Source organism: Hippoglossus hippoglossus, chromosome 16, assembly GCF_009819705.1.
Source record: "Hippoglossus hippoglossus isolate fHipHip1 chromosome 16, fHipHip1.pri, whole genome shotgun sequence".
In the NCBI taxonomy this organism is placed as follows: domain Eukaryota; kingdom Metazoa; phylum Chordata; class Actinopteri; order Pleuronectiformes; family Pleuronectidae; genus Hippoglossus; species Hippoglossus hippoglossus.
This window is the reverse complement of record NC_047166.1, coordinates 15,628,725-15,649,476: the sequence shown is the minus strand read 5'-3', so window position 1 is coordinate 15,649,476 and position 20,752 is coordinate 15,628,725. Positions and strand designations below refer to the sequence as shown.

The 20,752-nt window shown below is 40.6% G+C and overlaps 1 protein-coding gene across 6 annotated transcripts in view; it reads right to left on the bottom strand.

The window, feature by feature from the left end:
- The window catches only part of LOC117776705 (protein MTSS 1-like), a 49,648-nt gene that overhangs the window by 27,366 nt on the left and 1,530 nt on the right, over nucleotides 1–20,752 (bottom strand). For all 6 annotated transcript variants that reach the window (XM_034610884.1, XM_034610890.1, XM_034610887.1 and 3 more), the window contains exons 2-3: nucleotides 19,294–19,355; nucleotides 13,653–13,726 (exon numbers count right to left, since the gene is read on the bottom strand). In XM_034610884.1, coding sequence (XP_034466775.1) covers nucleotides 13,653–13,726; nucleotides 19,294–19,355 — 136 coding nt within the window. The remainder of the gene's footprint in view (nucleotides 1–13,652; nucleotides 13,727–19,293; nucleotides 19,356–20,752) is intronic.

Genomic DNA, 20,752 nt, shown 5'->3' with positions numbered 1-20,752 from the left:
AGGCAGTAGCTATGATGATGACAATCAAATCATAAAAACCCAATAAACATAAAAGCGAAAGTTAAAACACTGTTTCTAAACTTGGTGGACGAATGAGACACTGTTTGCTACAAACACCAGACAAGTGTCACGTAACCATATGGTCATAACGTGCAAAGGGTCTGAAGTCACAGTTAATCATTTACAGTGAAGACAGCAGAGGTTCATATTTCAACAGCAATAACTGAAGACAGAAACAACTGAATAAACTCTAGTCTGAGTCACAGGGTTTGAGTCACGTTCGTCTTGTGTGTGAGACGTCGCAGCTGGAGTTGCCTTTTTCAGCATTTTTCAGTTTAGATCATAATTCTCCAATTCTTTTAAGTGTGAACATGCTGGAGATATTTAATTCAAAATGTAGGTGCTTGTACTAAGAACAAAGGTTACAAACACACCCCAGAATAACATTTCTACAACTACTAAAAATATCAGCAAAAGAAAAACAAATTGTAACAACAAACATGTGTAGAGAAAAACAGGTAATGCAAGTAAGCAGGGTGGAGACATCATACTTAAAACACAGACACAGACCTTGTGAAAAGCCTTGAGAAGAGTTTTAGGGCTTGTCAGTGTCAATGCCCCATTAAGGGGCTTGTGCAAGGGATTTACTTGAAAGCAGCAATTTTGAAGCTATTTTTTTTTATGATGTAGTTTTGGTATAAGTCTAAACAATGAACTGTATAAGGAAATATGCGAAATGTATCTAATGTGAATAAAATGTACAGTATACTATTAAATAACAACTACATAGCACTGGTGCTGAGTCAAATCGACTTTAGTTGTAACAGGGTGGACAAGTAAATCTTATCAATTTGAACAATCAATATTAAGACTGGTTTTAGAATTTGGAAAAGACAAAAGGAGGATGAGATGAAACTTTTTTACGATTGGACAAATGTCAATATTCAATTGGTCTACAACAACAGATGAGTTTAACGTATGATGAATGTATCTTTGTGGACCATGTGAGTTTCAGAAGTGTGACACTCGTTCCATTTATTACCAGTAACACGTTTTCCTTAACACAGTTAGAAACAAGACAGCATTCTGTGGGATAATTCACAGACACATGAAAGCAATGAAGGTTCTTGACTAAATAGGTTTTCTCACATTACTTGAAACCAAACAGGGCATCACAAAAACCTGCTTTCAACAAGGTTTGGTATCTAAAGCTACAGCCACACAAATACGTTTTCATTTTAAAACAGTGCTTGAAAACTGAAACAATCTCCATCCAGACATATCTATGTAACCGGAAATGGATTAGTTACAGAAAATACTGTGATAAGTGATTGCGAAAAGTAAGACCAGGGAAACGAAATAGGCGAACAACATCATTTTTTCCTGAAACAGGGTCCATAGTGTTTCCAAAAGTCTCCATTTAAGGGACTCAAAAACTCAGCAATTGTGTTGTGTAAAGTGTAGTAATGAGTAAAGTGTTTAAAAGCAAGGTGTTTTAGTGTGGATGTAGCCTAAATAACCATGTGACCTTTCCTTCCCTGTAGGGAGTGAGACTGAGAGGCCTTTAGTCTGGGAGATACTGGTGATAATTTAAACCAGAGACACTCTAGAGAGGCCGAACTGTTTGTCAGTACAACACAACACTACCTTGTTTGCAATAATGACCACCAGATTACATCCACCATATGTGTGTCTGAACCCCTGGATTCGTCTAAATGTGCATGTGTGTGCTTGTGTAAAAGTCCCATTACTGCCAACAAGAACCAAGGGGGACATTCTCCACCCTGATGTCACCCCACATGCATCCACCCGCCCACACACACACACTCTACACACGCAAGCACACACACACAAACACATCATTCATTCAGAGTGTTTTATGAAGTGTCTATGGGACGATGGGGAACAATCCAGTCACTGAGAGCTCACCGAGTCAAATCCACCGACTGAGTAACTTGAATGGACTGAACACAACCATTATTTATCCATCTATCAGCCAATACAATGGCTTGTATTATCCCACACACTCAATGATAAACTCATATCTATTGACTCTATTTAAAGCACACCGTTTTACGTGCATGTTCAGCAGAGTTTACAACACATTCACTCAACACTTTATAGTCCTCAATTTTAAATACTTAAAACTAGATAAGAACACATAGGCATATTCAACTCCAGCTACCATTAATAGATATTTTCCCATTGAATAATCTGGTGCTATTTCTCCAATAAATGGATAAATCTAAATGATTGATCTTTCTTCTCCCCATGGAAAAAAAGGGAAAGAAAATTATTTTAACTGAACTGAGTCATTGATTACATTATGGCAGCCATATATTAGACATACATAATATGCAGTGTAATGTCATATTTAATATTTAAAGTATACTTATACAAATATAAAAATGTTTGATAACAGAAGGTCTGTACGACCTGACACTTTCCAAGTTCACCTTTAAAGTTCATGCCGCAGCAGATGGCTCATGAGCCCAGTCACACTGCAGAAAGCTGATGATGGTATCCCACTGTGCATGTGTGTCACAATCTTTGTGGATTTATGCAAATGTGTAGCTGTTGCACTCTATTCTCAAGTATGACACATCAGCGAGTGGAAAAACCTGAGCCCGCAAACACACCTTTTTATTTCTGTTACTTCCCATCACAACCCAGCTTTTATTATTCCCGTTACTCTGGCGTCGTGGTGTTACTGACGGAGACCGGCTGTGTGTGCACCTGGTCTCGACAGCCTGGACACAGACGGGAGGTGAGGGTGTAGGTGCAGAGGAGAGGACACGAGGGAAAGAGAGGAATTGAAAGGGACAATAAAAAGGAGAACAAATATGCAGAAAGAAGGAATGCAGGGAGGAGCAGAAGGCTAAACAGGCAACCTTAAATGACTGGAACGTGATGAAATACTTATGAAGGGGAAACAGGGAACAAGTCAATAAACATACTTGCTTGTTTACAGGGTGTTGGTTTGTCTCAGGAGATATCAAATATAACCACTTTGTTCTATTTATGTTTTCTGGCTGCAACATGACGATAAGTTTACACTGTAAGGATTGCCAGAGTTCATGTAAAAAAAAAAAAGAAATCGGTGAATTTAGACAATCAAACGAAATCCAACATGTGTCTGTAAGGTTGTGCACGGTATTGCAGGACAATACTAAATAGTGTTGAGGCACTAACTCGCTGCTGTGAGTATTAAAAACAGAGAAAGCTACGATGTGTTTTTTCCCATCAGGAGCGAGTTTATCAGTTCAGCAACTTTTTCAACCTCAGAAAGATACAAGTAAGAGGTCAGTTTGCCGTGTGTGTGCGTGTGCGTGTGTGTGTTTTGAATTTGGGTTTGCATGCATGTCAGATGTTCCAAATCCAAAGCTCACTGGTCTAACCAGGTTTATGTTTAAACAAAAACAGTGTGCAAACAGCGCTGACACACACAAACACTTGGGCAGACACACACTGCTTGCACGCACAGTCAAGTGGACAGGATTCTTTAGTTCTGTGCCTCAAACTTACTTAAAAGGTGTTAAACCTAAACTCCCTGCAGTGTTTCGGAAACACCCTCTCTGCCTCCCTCTATGTGATTCACACATATAAACATTTTTCACTCTTAAATCCATGACAAGGGCATTTTAAAGCCAAACTCACTGTCGATGGGCAGATGTTCGTATTAAAGCAGATGGTTGCAGATAAATCTTTCGAAGAAAGTTCCTCGTATTTTCTATGTTAATGCGTTTTTTATAGTGCAAACTCAATGAGTCTACCATGAGAGGTGACAAAAGAGTTTGACCCATAAATTCTCAAGGAGCAGAGAAAAGACCAGCACTATATCTGTCAGAGGGATCTATTGTTTGCGAGTCCAAGAGAGGCTGGGATCATTTTGAGCATTCTGGTCAACATGATTAAATCTCTGCTTGTGCTGTGCAGGCACATGTGTGCATGTGAACATCAGAGTGTGCAGGCCTGAGATAATCTGTGAGTCTATGCGTGTTTCTGTGTATTTGACCCATTAACTGATTTAATTGCTGGTTCCAGTGATCTGTAAGATTCCCAGGATGGGGTCATGGTGAACCGAAGAGAACAGAGGGTAGATTGAGAGGCATGGAGCTCGACCAGGGGCTGGTATCTAGGTCTGGGCAGGACAGAGGGCAGGAAAGGTTCAGGGCCTTGCTGGTCTTTCACTGAAACTGGGGAAAAGGACAGAGCCCTTTCAGAGAAGGCATTGAGACAGTGGGTTAGTTCAGAATCTGAGGCTGCTCTGTAACAGCGGCCAAGGGATAAACTGAGCGGGGTAGAAACGAAAGGACCAGATTGTTTTTCCGTGGAGCTGTATGGGGGCCTATCAATGGCACTGCACACAGAGTGTGCTCAGAGAAGTGAGCTAAATTACAGACAGAACTCGAAATAAGTCTGTTACAGACGTTTAGAGTTCAGTACATTCCAAGTCTGTGTGTACATGATCACTGAACAAAAAGTCTGTGTGTGTGTGTGTGTACATCTGCATTCAGGTGACACTTACTGGATTATCTGGCATCGCAGTTAGTGGCTCAAAAGAAAAAGGGCACAATAAAACCTGAGTGTCTACCTACATATTTTAAACTTCGGAACTGGTTCACGTATATATTTTCATTGAAATTAGCCTGGATTTATGCTAGCTCTCAATTATTATATGGCCCAGCATCAGTAAAAAAGGATGAGCGAGGGAACAGAGGCCATTTTGAGAATCAACTGGGTATCTGTACTTACTGTACACACACAACACTCATACACCCTTATTTATGTGCTGTGTTTGGGCTCTTACATGGGACTAATTAAGATCGAAGATTTACAGAGATATTTATCATCTTGATTCATTTATGCACTTATTTCTAATCTCTCCAACACCCATTTGCTCCAATGCTTCATATCACTAAGAGATTCAATAACATATTGATGTACCTAATTCTATGTCATATGTTGTAGCTGTCATATTTAAACTTTACATCAAACCCTCAACTACTAAGAGTGAATATGATAATATAAGAGTAATAATAGGTGAATATGTCATCTACGCATGTAATAGAGACAGGCATAGATAATAGATAACAGTTGTGACAGCTTCTGTCTGACATTAGTGATGGGTACAAAGTGCATTACCAGATGACTGGAAATAGTAGGAGGTAAATCCTTAGAGACATCTGGGCTTTACGGCTCCACTTACTCTGACTATCTGCTAAACACAGCAACTTGAACTTCAGAACCAGCATGAACAACTATTTATGCCACATGCATGTAATCTGCCGTTTTATAATTTTCTGTTTCAGAGTCATTTTAACTTGGAGTAAAACACCACATGTAGTTTGATTGGATGAACACACACACACACACACACACACACACACACACACACACACACACACACACACACACACACACACACACACACACACACACACACACACACACACACACACACACACACACACACACACACACACACACACACACACACACACACCTCTAAATTGGAAGTTATTTTCAGGTATTGAACTCATTGTTGGCACACAAAGGCCTCAGTGGAACTAAGCTATTCTATAAGGAGGGGCAGCACTGATATTAATGGGAGAGGTTACACAATCAGCTGAGGCTAGGCAGCATATGGAGGTCAAGAAAGATGTAGAGCAGCCACTTTGTCAAAACTAGAAGAGCTGACAAATCTGCAAGGACTGGGGAGGAGCAGTAAACCATATACAGGACCAATACCAATGAAAAAATCTGCACTGGAATTACTTTCATTAAATATACACCTAACCTTAGTGTTGATTACAATATTCCCAGTATACACTATTACACTTTTATTATGAGATGAACAGAAAAATCTCGCACATTTTGCCAGAAATTCAAGTAAATCTAATAGACCACATCCTAATTTTTAAGTTGTATAAAGGCTGCAGCTTACACAGACATCCTGGGCTGCTCCTAGGAAACATACTAATGTTTATGTTTGGTTGATGCTTTGTTTTTCTCAATTGTTTCTGACCCTGGAGGGAAACAGACATATTGGATAAAAAACTGCTATTGTAATAACGGCACCAGGGCTGGTGTACTGCAAAACAAACAGGATGTGTGTCACACTAGGTTGATCTCATTTCTCATTTAAGGGCTTGGCAAGATCAGATTTACATCAAGATAAAAAAGCCACTTACTTGTAAACTTGGGGAAACAGATATTTCTAAGGAATACATATGTTGATCATACTGTGGGTATAAAATTACATTGGTAGTCTTCTAGTCTTCTCTTACTGAATGTGCTAATGTAGCATACACATAATTACAGTCATCAGAGTTGTTGATGGTGATGTAATGTTCTTTAAACGATTAATTATTCTTGAATAACTGGAAAGGCGAATGCAGCAGTTGGGGTAATTATCTGCTCTAGAAACACTTAAGTACGACTGTATAATCTTTTTTAGGTCCAAATGGATGCAACAGGCTCCTACATGCTGGCTTTGAGGTAGGTGTCCATTTCAGCTCTGCTGATCGAGACGTGTCCAAACAGACCCAATGTGAGAGCTGCTGACAGAGTCGCTGGGTTTAACACACACGCATTCTACAAGCACACACTGTATATGCTCGAATACTCACTCTACATGGAGAGCAAGTGTCCTGACAGCTGTCAACCCACAGGTGACACAGCCCTAGTTATTTTTAAAACTGTGAAGTGTGAGTGAATATGCAATAAAAGGAGCAGAGGTATGTAATTTTCCAATCCCCCTAACATTTTATACACTTCCAAAAGCAGCTTGTGTTAATTCCATACTTGTACCACTGTGCAACCCAGAGTAAAAGCTCTAAATGAGACACAACTTAGTTCCTTGTTGTTTTTTCCAAGGTGGCTCTCAAGATTCAGACACTGGGATTTAAAGATGGGTCAATGGTAGACTCAAAAAAGCCAGACCTCTAATTATGTCTCAAATTAAAACTGGTAAAACTTGCTCTCTATGAAGCTAATGAGACGCTAAGATGCTCACAAACCTTCCTACAGGACGTCCCTGTCTGCATACCAGTAACATACTTTCGTCTGACTCATACTCCAGTTCTCAAGGCTCTGACGTGAGTAAATACGTTTCAACTTTTGCTCTCCCTCTCTGGTCGGTTGTGTGGAGTGACCTCATCCCTCTGTACTGCCTGTTAGCCATCAGCTGTTTCTCTGAAGCTGACGCAGTGGAAATCTCACTAGGTAAACGGAGTACCACAAAGAGGTAACCCTGATTTACAGGAACAAGATAAATACAGAGGTACAGACACACACACACACAAGGCCATTATACAAAGAAGGAAACCATGACACGATTAAGATTTGACACAAAACAGAGGGAAAGCGGGAAACTACATGGAAAATTAACTGGCGCTTGATAAAACAAGAGAAAGGATTATTCTCCAGAGTAGCCTCCTCTGTTCTCTCTTTATCTCTCTCTCATCATTTAGTCAATAGGGCTTTGTTTCATTCCTCCCCACTGACCAGGGCAGTTCTCAGTTTTTCAGATGGAGGGAACATAGTTCAACCCTTCTGGTTTTGTCTCAGCCAACAGCTGAAATGGAGCTAAAATGAAGAACATGAAATGTCAAGTTTTGTAGCTATTGGTCTTCCTTTACGTAACCATCGTAAAACAACAGTAGGGTTGTTTGTTTTGCTTTACAAAACATCTTTATACAAATTAGAACAACAACAATGAAATAATTTCTTAGAAAATCAGGTCATGTAGTAGCCTGTGTTTTTGCAAATGATGTGCTCAAACATTAGGGGAGGAATGCTCTACTCCTTCAGGTAGAGTACAATGCAAGAGCACTTTAATGATGCAGTGTATAACTCTGCGCACCCTCTATTAACTGGGTCCATCTTCAATGTTTTCAACTGCTTTAAAATAATTGGATCGTAGATGCATCATGACAACTGAGACCTGATCCCAAAAACATACCATTTCTCTGGATTTCTGAGGAGGGCTCTCCACAGCTGACTACTTTCAGGCACTGCAGTGAAATCACATACTGGAGGAGGTGATAATTAGTCACGGAGATTATGGACAGACTGTGATGTGAATCAATGTGCGTCATTCTGCTCATTTTCACACGTTTAGTTTGACCAAGATTAATAAACAGATTCCAACAAGTACACTCAAACACGTCTTTATCCTCTCTGCATTAGTCGGTGGCTCATTCAAGACCATCAAAGGAGGCCATCTGCATCGTGAGCAATAAAGATAAATAGAGAGATTATTAAAGATTCATTAGAGTATCATATTTGTCCTTTCAACAATTACACAGACACCTCTTGGTATCAGTTTGTTTTTCAGTTTCCTGGACGTTGTTCAGAGCACTTCTATGGAATCAGGCCAAAAACGTATTTAATCATTAACTCTTAATGACAGTTTAAATCCAATTGAACCATTAGACCTATTTCAGCAAACACTGTACGTGCGGGCATGAGTTTGCGCCAACAGTTCATGGATACGTACAGGAATATGAGAGCATGTTATGTTTTCTGCATTGTGGGCAGGTTTAAGGTTCATAAAAGGGAAAAGACAGACAGATGGACAGAGGATAAATAAGGTCAAAGAAAAGGTGATAAATAGAAAAAAAATTGTTTTGAATTCAGTTCCTCAGGAAATAGGTAAATTAGTTCAGGGACAGCAAACAAACTAAGGATGTGACCTCGTGTCACCTGCACTGCTGCAGGTACAACAGATTTGAATGTGTTGGGTTTAAAAATTCAACGAACTCCTGCCGTGGATGGACAAAGGTTTTAAACATCCCAGAAACGTTGACATGCAACACTACCCATTACAAGTAAAAAGTATTGCTTTCTAACAAGGTCTCTCCCTTTTAGGTCTCATAAGAATATCTTACATTGGGTTTTTAAAGGTGATAGTTTGACTGGTCCCATGTGAGTGCTAATGCTGGTATGTCAACATGACGGCACAAACATATTTCGGTAGCTTGGGGTTTGTGTAGAATGTAAATCAATGCACGTGGTCAAAAATATGTTCAGGTCACGTCTGTTGAACCTCACTGTTGAGTGACAAATGTGTGTTTTTAGAAAATGCTGACATTTTTTTTGGGATCTCTTTTGAAAACAAATGCAATAGCCAAAGCTAAGCTGTCCATGCTTAGCGCCAACTGCTAAAATAAACTTGGCTGCAAGGACAAACACAGAAGACAGAAAGCAAACAATGGGATGAAAGACAAATCTACACGGGGATAGGATTTAAAAGATCTGTTTATGAATAAAGCTGAATATATATGAACAATTTAGAAACTGATATTCTAAGAGTAAACTTGACAAATAAATAACTGCCTGGTTGGGAGTCCCAGGTATGTAACCTCTGTGGGGTCATTATCAAGGACACTGACGTCACTTGGTTTCTTATTATCTTCTTATTAACAAACCAAGTGACACCAGTGGCCTTGATAATGACCCCACAGAGGTTACATACCTGGGTCCTCCCACTGTTCAGACAGAACAAACAAAGCCTTATTATGGATAAGAGGTGAAACATCTAGGTCCAGTTGCCCTGGATTCAACTTCTCTTGAATAACCATGGATCTTCACGTACAATAAGGAAAATACACAGATGGGTTGTGCAGTGTTGCAAAAGGCAGCTGTAACAAATGTAGAAATGAGAAACAAAGTGAGATGCCAAAGCACACTCCAATGTTCTTTATCAGACTGAGACAACTAGGCAAAGTGAATGTGCATGGAGAAAGTCCAAATCCAACAGTGAAACAGGTGGTTTCAGCTAATCCTGTGTGTGTGTGTGTGTGTGTGTGTGTGTGTTTGTACGTGTGTGCATTTTTGAAAAAACACTTGAATGCATAAGAGGTGTGTAATCTATTTGGATACGATCGTGCAGCTCTGTGTTCACGAGCAGTTGTTTGTACATCATAAATATGAACGTGTACATGTAGTTTCTTCTATTAAAGAAAGCAGATCCAGTCTTTGCTGAGTATGTGTTCACTGTCGACTTCAATAGAGCCCGAATAATAGAGCTCAAAAGAGGCAAAGAAAGGCTTTTATTTTGAAAGCTTAAGTCTACTTTTCTTTCTTTTGTTCAAACTTTCCCCACTTGGCATTCCAGTTATTTCATTTCACTCAACTGTAAACTAATAAGCTGGAACTCAACCCAAAAACGAAGGACATTCACATCTCTCTCATTGTGAGTTTATTCTGGTAGTACACACTAATTATTACATCTTAATCCTCATTTCTTCTCTAGCATTAACTGTATGCCTGTGACTTAGTCCAAGTATTGAAAAACACTCCAGCAGTGTCTCAGATTTTTCAGGATTTCTGATTTCTTTGTTGCAGCCATGTGGTTCTCATAAATCAGTCAGAATAAAGCCCTTAAACAAAATGCACATCTACAAACAGCATGCAACAATTGACAACTATAAGAAGCAACAGTCTTTCACTGGCGCATTTCAAAAACTCAGCCCAAAAGGATTTTTACTACACCACAATGATGAGCTCATGCGATGAGCATTTACTCATATTTACACTAAAAGGTTGTTTGTTTCACAAAGATCCCACAGGGAGACATGAGACAATTATTGCCATCTTTCATTATAAATCAACATGGATGTGGATCCAAATCAAAAACCACTTGCATTAATGTCAAAATTACAGCATTCTGTGCAATTTATAGCTTCAGTCTTGCCTCTATTATCTACCCCTGCGTTCACGTGTGACACAGAGTACACTTTCATTATGACCCATATCAAGGATGGAACAAGGATGCCCTTTCTGATCATGCTGCTTTACTGATAGCACTGATGAAGGAGCAACTTTCATCTGAACACCTATCAGCATAATTGCTGTCAAATATCAAAGTCTTCTGAGTAAATAGATAAACGTTTGAATCTTTATGAGCAACCATCACAGCCAATATCTTCAAAGCGAAAGCGGCAAAACCATTTACAAAGGTGGCTCAAAGTTTTGATTAAGAGACTGTCAAATCTCTGGTTACCTTTTTTTTTTTTTTTACCGTGAGAACATTAACAGACGCTGCCTCTCTATAGCTGATCTCAGACACATGAACTTTTCAAAACATTCAGGCAAGGACTGGCATCTGGGTAGAGCATGCAGGAACCAGGACATTAGATTTCCGTTTTTGTTTACAGCACATACACACCAGCATTGGCCCTTATCACCGAAACTCTTGAATCGCGTTGTCTTTCCAAGTTGACATCTTCGTCTGTGTCCTATACTTGTAGGGCACCTCTTTTTCACCCTGATATATTTGTATCTTTCCACTTTTGTGTCTGTTAGAAAGGATCATCACTATGCCCACTCACTCGCTCTTAATTTCCCTGACTTTTTCCTGCTTTATTGTCACATTGGTTCCCTCGAACATTTAGGGGGCTGGAGTTCTGGAGAAAGTTCAGAGCTAACTTGGACCTTTACGATCTCACCTTCAGCCCCTATGGACATTTTCAGGAAAATATTCGGACTTCGGTGCACGTCTGAAAGCAGCTTATGATGCGGTGGTGGCGAGTAGAACAGTTGTTTATATTTTTACTTTAGCCTCACACACACAAAACACAGACTTCAATGCAGGTACCATATTGATGACTGTAGGAAACTGGTTAAGACTAGATGGCACACAGGAGGACAAGTGGTCGGGGGGAGATAGAAAGTATGAAGGAAAGAAGTCACCATCAACTGTGTGTATACAGTACGACCTTAACAGCCTCTGGCTAATTGTAACAAACAAAAAGAAAATGACTCGTCTGTCAGTCTACACACAAAACCATGCAGATTCTCTTTAACATCAAAGCTACTCGCGAGCATACATACACAGAGACACACACACACAGAGACACACACAGGCTGTGATGTCTTTCGAGACATCTCCTTCTCTCTGCTCTTCTGCTTTGTAGGTGAACAATACAGTAAAGTGATATGTTCAGAAAGACGACTACCCCGGTCACTCCTAGAGGTCCAATACTGTACATGCGCAAAACAACAGTTTTTGTAGATACAGTAGATTCCAACGGGGCAGTTTGGTTTGTAGACAAATAACCCCTCAGTAAATTATACTCAGATGATCAAGTTTTCTTTCCCAAATACATTTTATGGACTGCTGTGAGGAATGACCTAAAACTCTATCCATTTTTTTCAAGGCTCTGGGCTACTAGAAACCATGGCCACCACAAAAAACATTTTACTAATATATTTAAAACAAGACAACTATCTTATTATTCTCCTACCTTGTAAGTGTTCAACGGATTTTTTAATTAATTTTGCATGTGAATGTGAAGCTCTCAATAGCATGTCCAATTCAAAAACTCTCTAGTAACTATGGGAAACTCAAACAAGCCGATCTGCAGGATGATAGTCATTAAAAGACTGTTTGTGATGGGACTCCAGTTTATCTAGTTTCCATTTATACAGCAGCCCAAATCGATATATTGATGTTTGAGCTGCTGCAAAGAATAATCAAGTGCCAATTTCATATCAGCTACTCATAACATTTTCATTTGATTATTTAAAAACACATAACTATACAAATAAGAGGATGAAGATATTAATTAAAAGCTATTTGCCATACAAAGTTGTCCAGGTGGTAACTATATAGTACCTCACCGGCCACTACCAGGGGTATAGATTTTTTCAGAACCATTTAGGAAGGTATAAACCTAAAAAACTGGCCCAATAATGTAGCAAATGAAAATATGGTCTGTAACTCTGGTCATTATAATAGCCTGGTACAACTGTCAGATAGACAGGTTACCTACCTGCAGTACAACTCATTACCCATACTCTCCTATCTGCTGCAGAGCTCAGCTGTGACGTGAAACATGAGCCAACGAGCACAGAAACGATAAGGGCGTTATGTGATAGTGTTTACCTTAGACAAATTATGTAGAAAAGGATGGGGAGGGAAAGTGATGTAAGATGACGCAACGCTTTTCAGCTCAGTGAATCTGACTCCTCTACAGCAAACATTTATAATGTGTGTGTTACACGGAGAGAGGGAGAGGAGAGAGAGAATGATGACTCCCTGCACTCTCCCATTTCTCACTCGCACTGCCCCCCTCTCTTTGTCTCTACAGTGAGTGAGGTGATGAATGTGTGTGTCTGTCTCAGTTCCTATTAATAGTATGGAGCAAGGCTGGAGGTGTCAAAGCTAGAGAGAGATGAAATCTCTCACTCTCCCTCTCATCCCTTCTCACACACACACACACAGAGAGTTGAAGCAGACACTACTGGAGAGCCCAGATGTAGCAGAGGTGCTGTATAGGTGGGGGGTGGGGGAGCAGAAAGCAGAGGGAAATAGGGGTAGAGGTCGAAGACAAAGCCAGCAGCAGAGCTTCAAACAGCACACTGACGGATTTACTACCCATACGATAAAGCAAACAACCCACAGAGCTTCTCAGCACGGTGGGGTGAAAGACTGGACTTGCAAGGTAGAGCTACACAGACAAACACACTGACACATAGGTGCCCAGACTCACACACCCTTAAACACTGAGTTAACTGGTTCAACCCTGTCAGCACACTGCGACAACAGGGTCTATCAAGTATGAGTCCTGATTCCTTTAAGACATGAAGTATAGCTAGAGAAAGAAACTGTCAGTCCTCTACATCTGGTTGCATGTTCCTACCTCGTGAGTTGGTAGCGAGGTCGGCCACTTTCTGGAAGGCGTCCAGGAAGACAGCCACGGCAACTGCTGTCGCTCTAGGAGATCAGACGAAGAAAAGGATTTAGTTAAAAAAAAAATCTGACTTTACAGATATGAAATACAGACAAATAACTTATTTTATAACAATATAGACTGTACACACAAAGGCAAAGATCCCAGTGTAATACTCTTAAAGGAAGCAGGACTAGATAGTCAAAGGATAAATAAATGCACACACATGGTATCATAGGTCACCTTTGGGGATTTTAGATGTAAAAATAAATTTCCTGAAGACTTACTTCAACTTAAACCACTGTCCCAAAAATTAGCCTATTTGCAATTGGAGACACAGTTTTTGTCCAGACTTGGACAAACTCTCCCAAAGGGCTGAAATTTGTCCCAGAAAGTGACCTATGACAGAGACACACGCACATACACATGTGGTGCGAGCTTAACAACTGCAGTAATTACATACAATGTTGGCAGGAAGAGACATAAATGGATTAAGATGAAGAAAACATCATATTGGGGTTTTCCTCTTTAAAAAACATCTCGCACATGTATGCACAAACAGTATGTGCATGTTCATTGGAAGATAAAATTAAGTATGATGTGTGTATACATTAACTGTGTGTGTGTGTGTGTGTGTGTGTGTGTGTGTGTGTGTGTGTGTGTGTGTGTGTGTGTGTGTGTGTGTGTGTGTGTGTGTGAAAACTTGAGCGTGCCCTGCTGTGTGAGGAATGTCTATGTGATTACTTGGAGTCTGCTGGAATCTGTGCGGCTCAGCAGCTCTTGAGCTGAGTTTGCCACACTAACACTTTACAGGTCAATGAAATGATCGATGTGGGATGCACCTTGTTCAGATCCAAAATGGAGCAGGAGCCTGTGGCACATTTGCAACTCATACCTGGTTATCTACCATCTTGCACGGTTTGCCAAGAAAAATGGCAGTATAAAATACTGCATACACAGGAAACTGAGGAGAGGACGAAATAAGATTGGTGTAAGATTACTTTCTGTTTCAGTCATCACAGACACCATTTTAGTGGTATCCCAACTGATTGCCTGTCTGGCCTCCTGACTGACCAGTGACTTTTTCTAGCTGGCGGCAGGCTGTCCCAGTGGAGGGAACATAAGGTGTGGCGTCTACTTCAGATACAACACACCTCTTAGGATCACAGGTATGGAGATGAAAGACACTTGGTATGTGTGTGTGTGGGCATGTGCATGTGCATGTGCATGATATCGGATCTCCTCGGCAGAGACAAGACTATCTATCAGTCGTGAATGCGACACAAAGAAACACAACTGTCTGCACATTTTCCAAGGCATGTTGAACCACAAAAGCTTGTTTGTTCTAAATCCAAGTACCTTAATGTGAAAACACTTGTTATCTTCCATGGGCCAAAAGAAAAGCTTCAAACCCCAAGCTGGGAATTTCCATAAACACTCAAGACAGATACCCTTCACAACTGGGCAAACCACGAGCTGAATATTGGAAGGGGGTGACTCAAGTTTGACTTGCAGATGGAGCCACAGTGTTTTTAATGTAAAGTGTACAGTGTGTGTTTTACCTTGAAGGTAAAAACAGTAACACATCGGTAATAGTGTGGTAAGTAAACAAATTTGACATGCCAAGGTCCGACATCAAAATACGATGGACTGCTCTTTTCTGTGTTTCCAATGAATTATCCAGAATGTGGCATGGTCACACATATGTGAATGTAGCAGTCGTGAACCTTTGCCTCCTGTTCACTTCCAGTCTATGCAAGTGAGGGGGAAGTGGCAAAGCAAATCCATAGCGTGGCTTCGTGTGGAGTTCAAGTTTGGTGCACTTTCGCATTTGTTTGAACATGCCTTATGTGTAGCTGTCACTCGGAAGCTATTACGCATGAGTATCCTTCGTGCGCGTACATGTGCACCCTTGAGTCAGCCACAGATTCAATTTAATTCTCTGGGAAACGCTGCTTTTAATCCATGACTTTTGTGATTAATCTAAACTAAAGCTGAGTTACAAATTTGTTTTAAATCTCAACTGTCTCAAGACTCTCAAGTTGTCAGCCTTTTCATCAATTTACAGTTGATCTAAACTAAGTTATATGCCTTAACATTCGTCTACATTAAAAGCGTTTTCCAAGTTTTAGCTTCCAGTCAATGATGCAACAATCATTTCCTTTATCCATAATCAAACTCAATGTAGTATTGGCTAGTAAATGGTGTGTTGTTGTAGAGCTGACCAGAAGATCCCTGGGTGTGTCCTGCGAGTGGAAAAAGAAACATACGCAAAGGCTCACTCACAGATTCCTTTCTATTTCCAGCCCAGTGTGGGCACCAGAGGAACCTCCGGCTGATATCTGCCTCCACTAATTTATAACATGTACACGTTGGTCCATGGATCATACTTTACAAGTACTCACAGCAAAGTCCTGTTCAGTCAAGTTTAACACATTAATTCAAAACAGGTTTTTAGCGTGGAAGTGGTTTGAACCCAAGCCTGCTTTCAATATCAGAGGCACCAGTGCACTGAAGTACAGTGAGCAGTGGTTTACAACTACTAGTAATGATCCTCCGCTGTAATGTGTTCCATGCTTTTACGAGACAAACCCTAAAATATTAAACTGGAGTATTCATTCACTACACTTTCATGCACACTAAACAGAAAGGGAATAGTCACAGTTTTACACTCCACAAAGAATTGTTTGAGGAAAGAAAAATGTTTTCTTGCTCAATTGACAGTGGATTCTGGGAACTTCTCATGTTTTATTTTAAGATGTGACAGCGAGCCAGAAAGTCTTAGACTTCTGTTTGAAAGGGGCATCGCTGCCAAAAGCTGCTACAAGTTTAACGGACAACACAGTACTTCAAAAATGACCGGACTTCAACCATCGGCCTTAAAACGCCCCCGTCCTGGATTCAAGACAAACGACCAAGTCATAGACCCTCGTGTCGAAGAGCGGCGTGCTCTTTCTGACAATGATGCATTCTATTCTTACTTCAACAGAAACTAGAATGTAACTCTACTTTATGTGAATCATAGAAAGAGATTGTGTTTGACCCCACTTGCTTCAGGTAACACATACCAAGACGCATGACTCATGAGATAGTACTCAATCAACCAGTCTATCTGTATGAATCTGATGTCACTCTACTGTCTGAACACTATCAGCCTCCTTCCTGAGACCAAATTACTTTTGTAACCATACAGTTACTCAGCTGAATTTCATATATTTGGGGTGGTCTTCTCTCCACAAACTGAGATCGAACCCAGGAGGAGGGAGGCGGGGAAGTAAGTCTTGCTCTGGCACAGCTGCATCAACCATGACCCACCAAACAGACCGAACACTGACAAGTTAAAAGAGGACTGTGATTATAAATCAGCCAGTCCATATTCCACCCAGCCCACTTTCTTCAAAGCTCTTCTGTGTGCATACATGTATAAGACCGTATACGACATGTGTGTGATGGCTGTTTAAAACCAGAAGACCATATTTGGACCAAAAGAAAAATGACAGAATTGCCCCAACACTGTAATTGGTTGATTTCCGAGTTGCTTTGTGAGAGGGGAGCAGAGGGGCTAAATTACAGAGTAGTCGGCCTCAGGACGTCATTACACAAACAGACATATGCTGCTTCCACTGCTGGCTAGTCACTTATCGAGGCCAGGGAGGGAAGGTGGGTGTGTTTGTGTTTTACTGTGTGTGTGTGCCCCTCTATGCAGTCATGTCCCCAGCCAGATTACAGTGGTCGTTGGGTGGGGGGTTAGGCTGCAGTCAAAAGGGCTAGTTTGGCCACATTTGAGAGCAGCTTTAAAGCAGACAAAAAGTCTTATTTGTAGGTCACCGTAAGCAAGCCCACACTTATTAGTGCTTCAGCACCAAGGGCATCGTTACAGCCATACGCCACAACCACTGCAGCCTGGAGCAGGGCGTAGGCCAAGTTTAATCATAGTGTAATGCTTAAACATTGGTTGTCTTTCTATGAATGGCACTCAACTCAATCTGTTAGGGAGGAATTGATCTTTTCTGGGACAATTGTTTTATTAGTTTGAATAACAGAATCAAGCTGCTTTCAGACATTTTCCTGAAATATTCCGAAGCGGCTGTATTTGAGAATGCAAATGTCCAAACATTTCCTGGAACTTTTGCGGCCAGGCCCCTAGTGAAATGTCCAAATGAGCCCATGTGAGAATACAGCAGGAAAATTTCCAGTGAGCGAGTGGGGTTGTTGATCCCAAGGGGAAGACTACAAATATCTCAGGATGAAAAAGAGGAATCATACATGTATGAGACGGCAACAAATATGTCAAATTAAGTCTTAAGACTTAAGAAAAAATGTTTCCACTGCATTTTCATCATCAAGCAGCCACTAACCTACTATGACTGCATAAAACCATCTCACTGACATTGTAGGTTCAACTTCACCTTCTCACCAGCACAATAACCGATACAATTGTTCTTTCATCATTGCCCTGGTGTCCAGACACACAGGCATCCTACTGATAAACAGCCAGTCATTAGCAACAAGGCCACATACACTCCCCTGAGCTTTAGCATGGCAAGGTCACATATTTAACCCCAGAATGATGGGGACACTTGAATAACATATCACCAGTAATCAGGCTTAATACTGAGAAAATGGAAGAGTGGGACACTGAGTGCCCCCTGGAAAGTATTGCTTAATCCCAGAGCCTTTATACAACTGTCAGTCTTAGTCTGTCTGTGGACACGTGGACACTTAAATGGCTAGAGAACTGCCATGCATTGTTAATCAAAGAGTAATTTAGACCACAGGATATCCGTATTTACTGTACTTGCTGGACAATGAGCTATTATTTCAGCTGTCATAAGTTGTTTGTCACATGACACGTGGCCACTTAAAACCAACTAGCAAAGGTGGCTGGGACTGGCATGCATTGTTAGCACAAGACTTGGAATGACTCTGGCAGGAGGTGTGTAAATTTACAGCATTGGAAAGACAAATTAAATCAGGCTTAAAGAAGACTAAATGGGGGAGGAGGACAGATATTGAACTCTGGAGACTATTATTAAGACATTGGGCTTTTATGTGAACTGTCAGTGCTCGTTAGTCTCAGGACACGTGGCCATTTAAAATTTTCCCGGAGAACAATTGACACCGATATGTAAAAGCCAGGAAAATGAGATTTTTCAGTGTATGAGGACGTCAACATGGATGTTATGCAATCGCACTGATATTTCCCCTCGCCAGGTTAATACTCTAAATACTGTTTTACACCACAGTTTGTGTGTATCTGTAGTGATGTTTACATCAAAATTGTGTGAACATTTTCACAAATTAATCTACATTTCCATGTATTATACTATATTGTGGCAAGGTGCCATTCAACAATTGGAGTAGAAGGTGGTGCTTTGTTATGAAATAACTATAAAAGCCCTAGTCAAAACCCAAACAAACCAACAAAATAAAAAGAAAAACAGGACAATGTGTTGGAAATATGGCATTTTTCCTCATCGCTTCCTGGAAGAACTAAATTAATACGAGAAAATGTTGATATCTCCTCTTTTTAACTGTAATTATTAGTAGTTTGTGTTATCAATAAAAACCCACAGAAATGGGTTGTACATGCTTACAGACACACTCTCACCTGAGCTGCGACTGCAGTTTGCCGGCCTTGGAGATAAAGTCCTCCCAAATAGGATAGCTGCTCTGTGGGGACAAACAAGAGTGACACAATCATCAGGACAGATTTCAGAATTCTCACTGTTACACAACAGTTCAACCAACCTGAGGCCATACTGATGCCTCACCTTACCTGCAGGGCTAAACAGAGCTAACCAAGCCTAACACTTCTCCACACATGTAACCCTATGTCACCTCCAAAAATATGTTTTTCCATATTGTAGCCAGTGAACCTGAGGGAAGCTCAGAATTTACGATACAGGATGAAAATTAGTCCAGCAGGATTTTAACAGTAATTCTAAATACAGAGTGAGATCATAAATTATTTCAGAACCTTTCCAAAAATCTGGTTCTCTACTTTGTTTAACTTATTTTATTAATATATTATCTATTGATGGGGGAAAAAACATCAGCACCATGTCCTGCATGTGTTAGGTTGTAAAATGGGTCACAGGCCTCTTTTGGAAAGATCCCTCCACAACAAGGGCACTAATAGTATGGTATAATGAGCCTGGTTCCCAATGGGACTCTAAATTTACCAAATTCAGGTCCTTGGCTGGAAATAGTAGAAAAGAGCTTTTTTTAATGCAAAAACCGACCTGAAGAACAAGTGGCCTAATGCGCCGACAAGAGGAGGCTAACACGGTAGTAGGACCACACACGATAGAGTGATGAATATAGCATGAGCACGTTTGTCACTGATGTGCTACTACTGTCGAGGGCCCGAGGAATGTCATGTAATGCTGTCAAACATTACACCCAACAGCCATCTTTCTATGTACAGTCTCTCTTTGTGTCTCCATTGCATCACTTTTATTCCTTTTGTAACCTCCACCAAGAAGGTTATGTTTTCATCTGCCATTTGTTGGTGTCTGACAAGACAGAATGCGGTATGGGTCAGGGAAGAACCCATTAAATTTTGATGAGGCTCTAGATCAGGGGATAGATCCAATAATTCAATTTTACGATTTCTTTAACATTGAGAAATAGGGTGTTTTATTTTATTGTCTTGACATTTTCACTGATTTCTCAAGGAATAATATATCGATCTTGATGAAAGAAAAATCTGGCATATTTAGGGGACTGATATGTATGAGTGTGGCAAATTTGGTGCAGCTTGATTGAATGCCTTCTGCCTTCTCTCTCGTCCTTGCCTCTGCTCGCCATCTGATTTTCAATCTATCTATCTATCTGTCTGTCTGTCTGTCTGTCTGTCTGCATCTATCCGCTCTACCTGCTTCAGTGCAGATAACAAAAACTCTAGCACCTTGGCCGAGGATCTGTCACTGCATTCCTCTCTCTTGCTCATAGATACAGTTCAAATTCTTAAGCTCAAGGGAAATGTGAGTGCCAAACCCCATCTGACGTAAAGAGCCCGACCAAGATTTGAATGCCTTATGTAAAGACAAGGCAAATGACGCTAT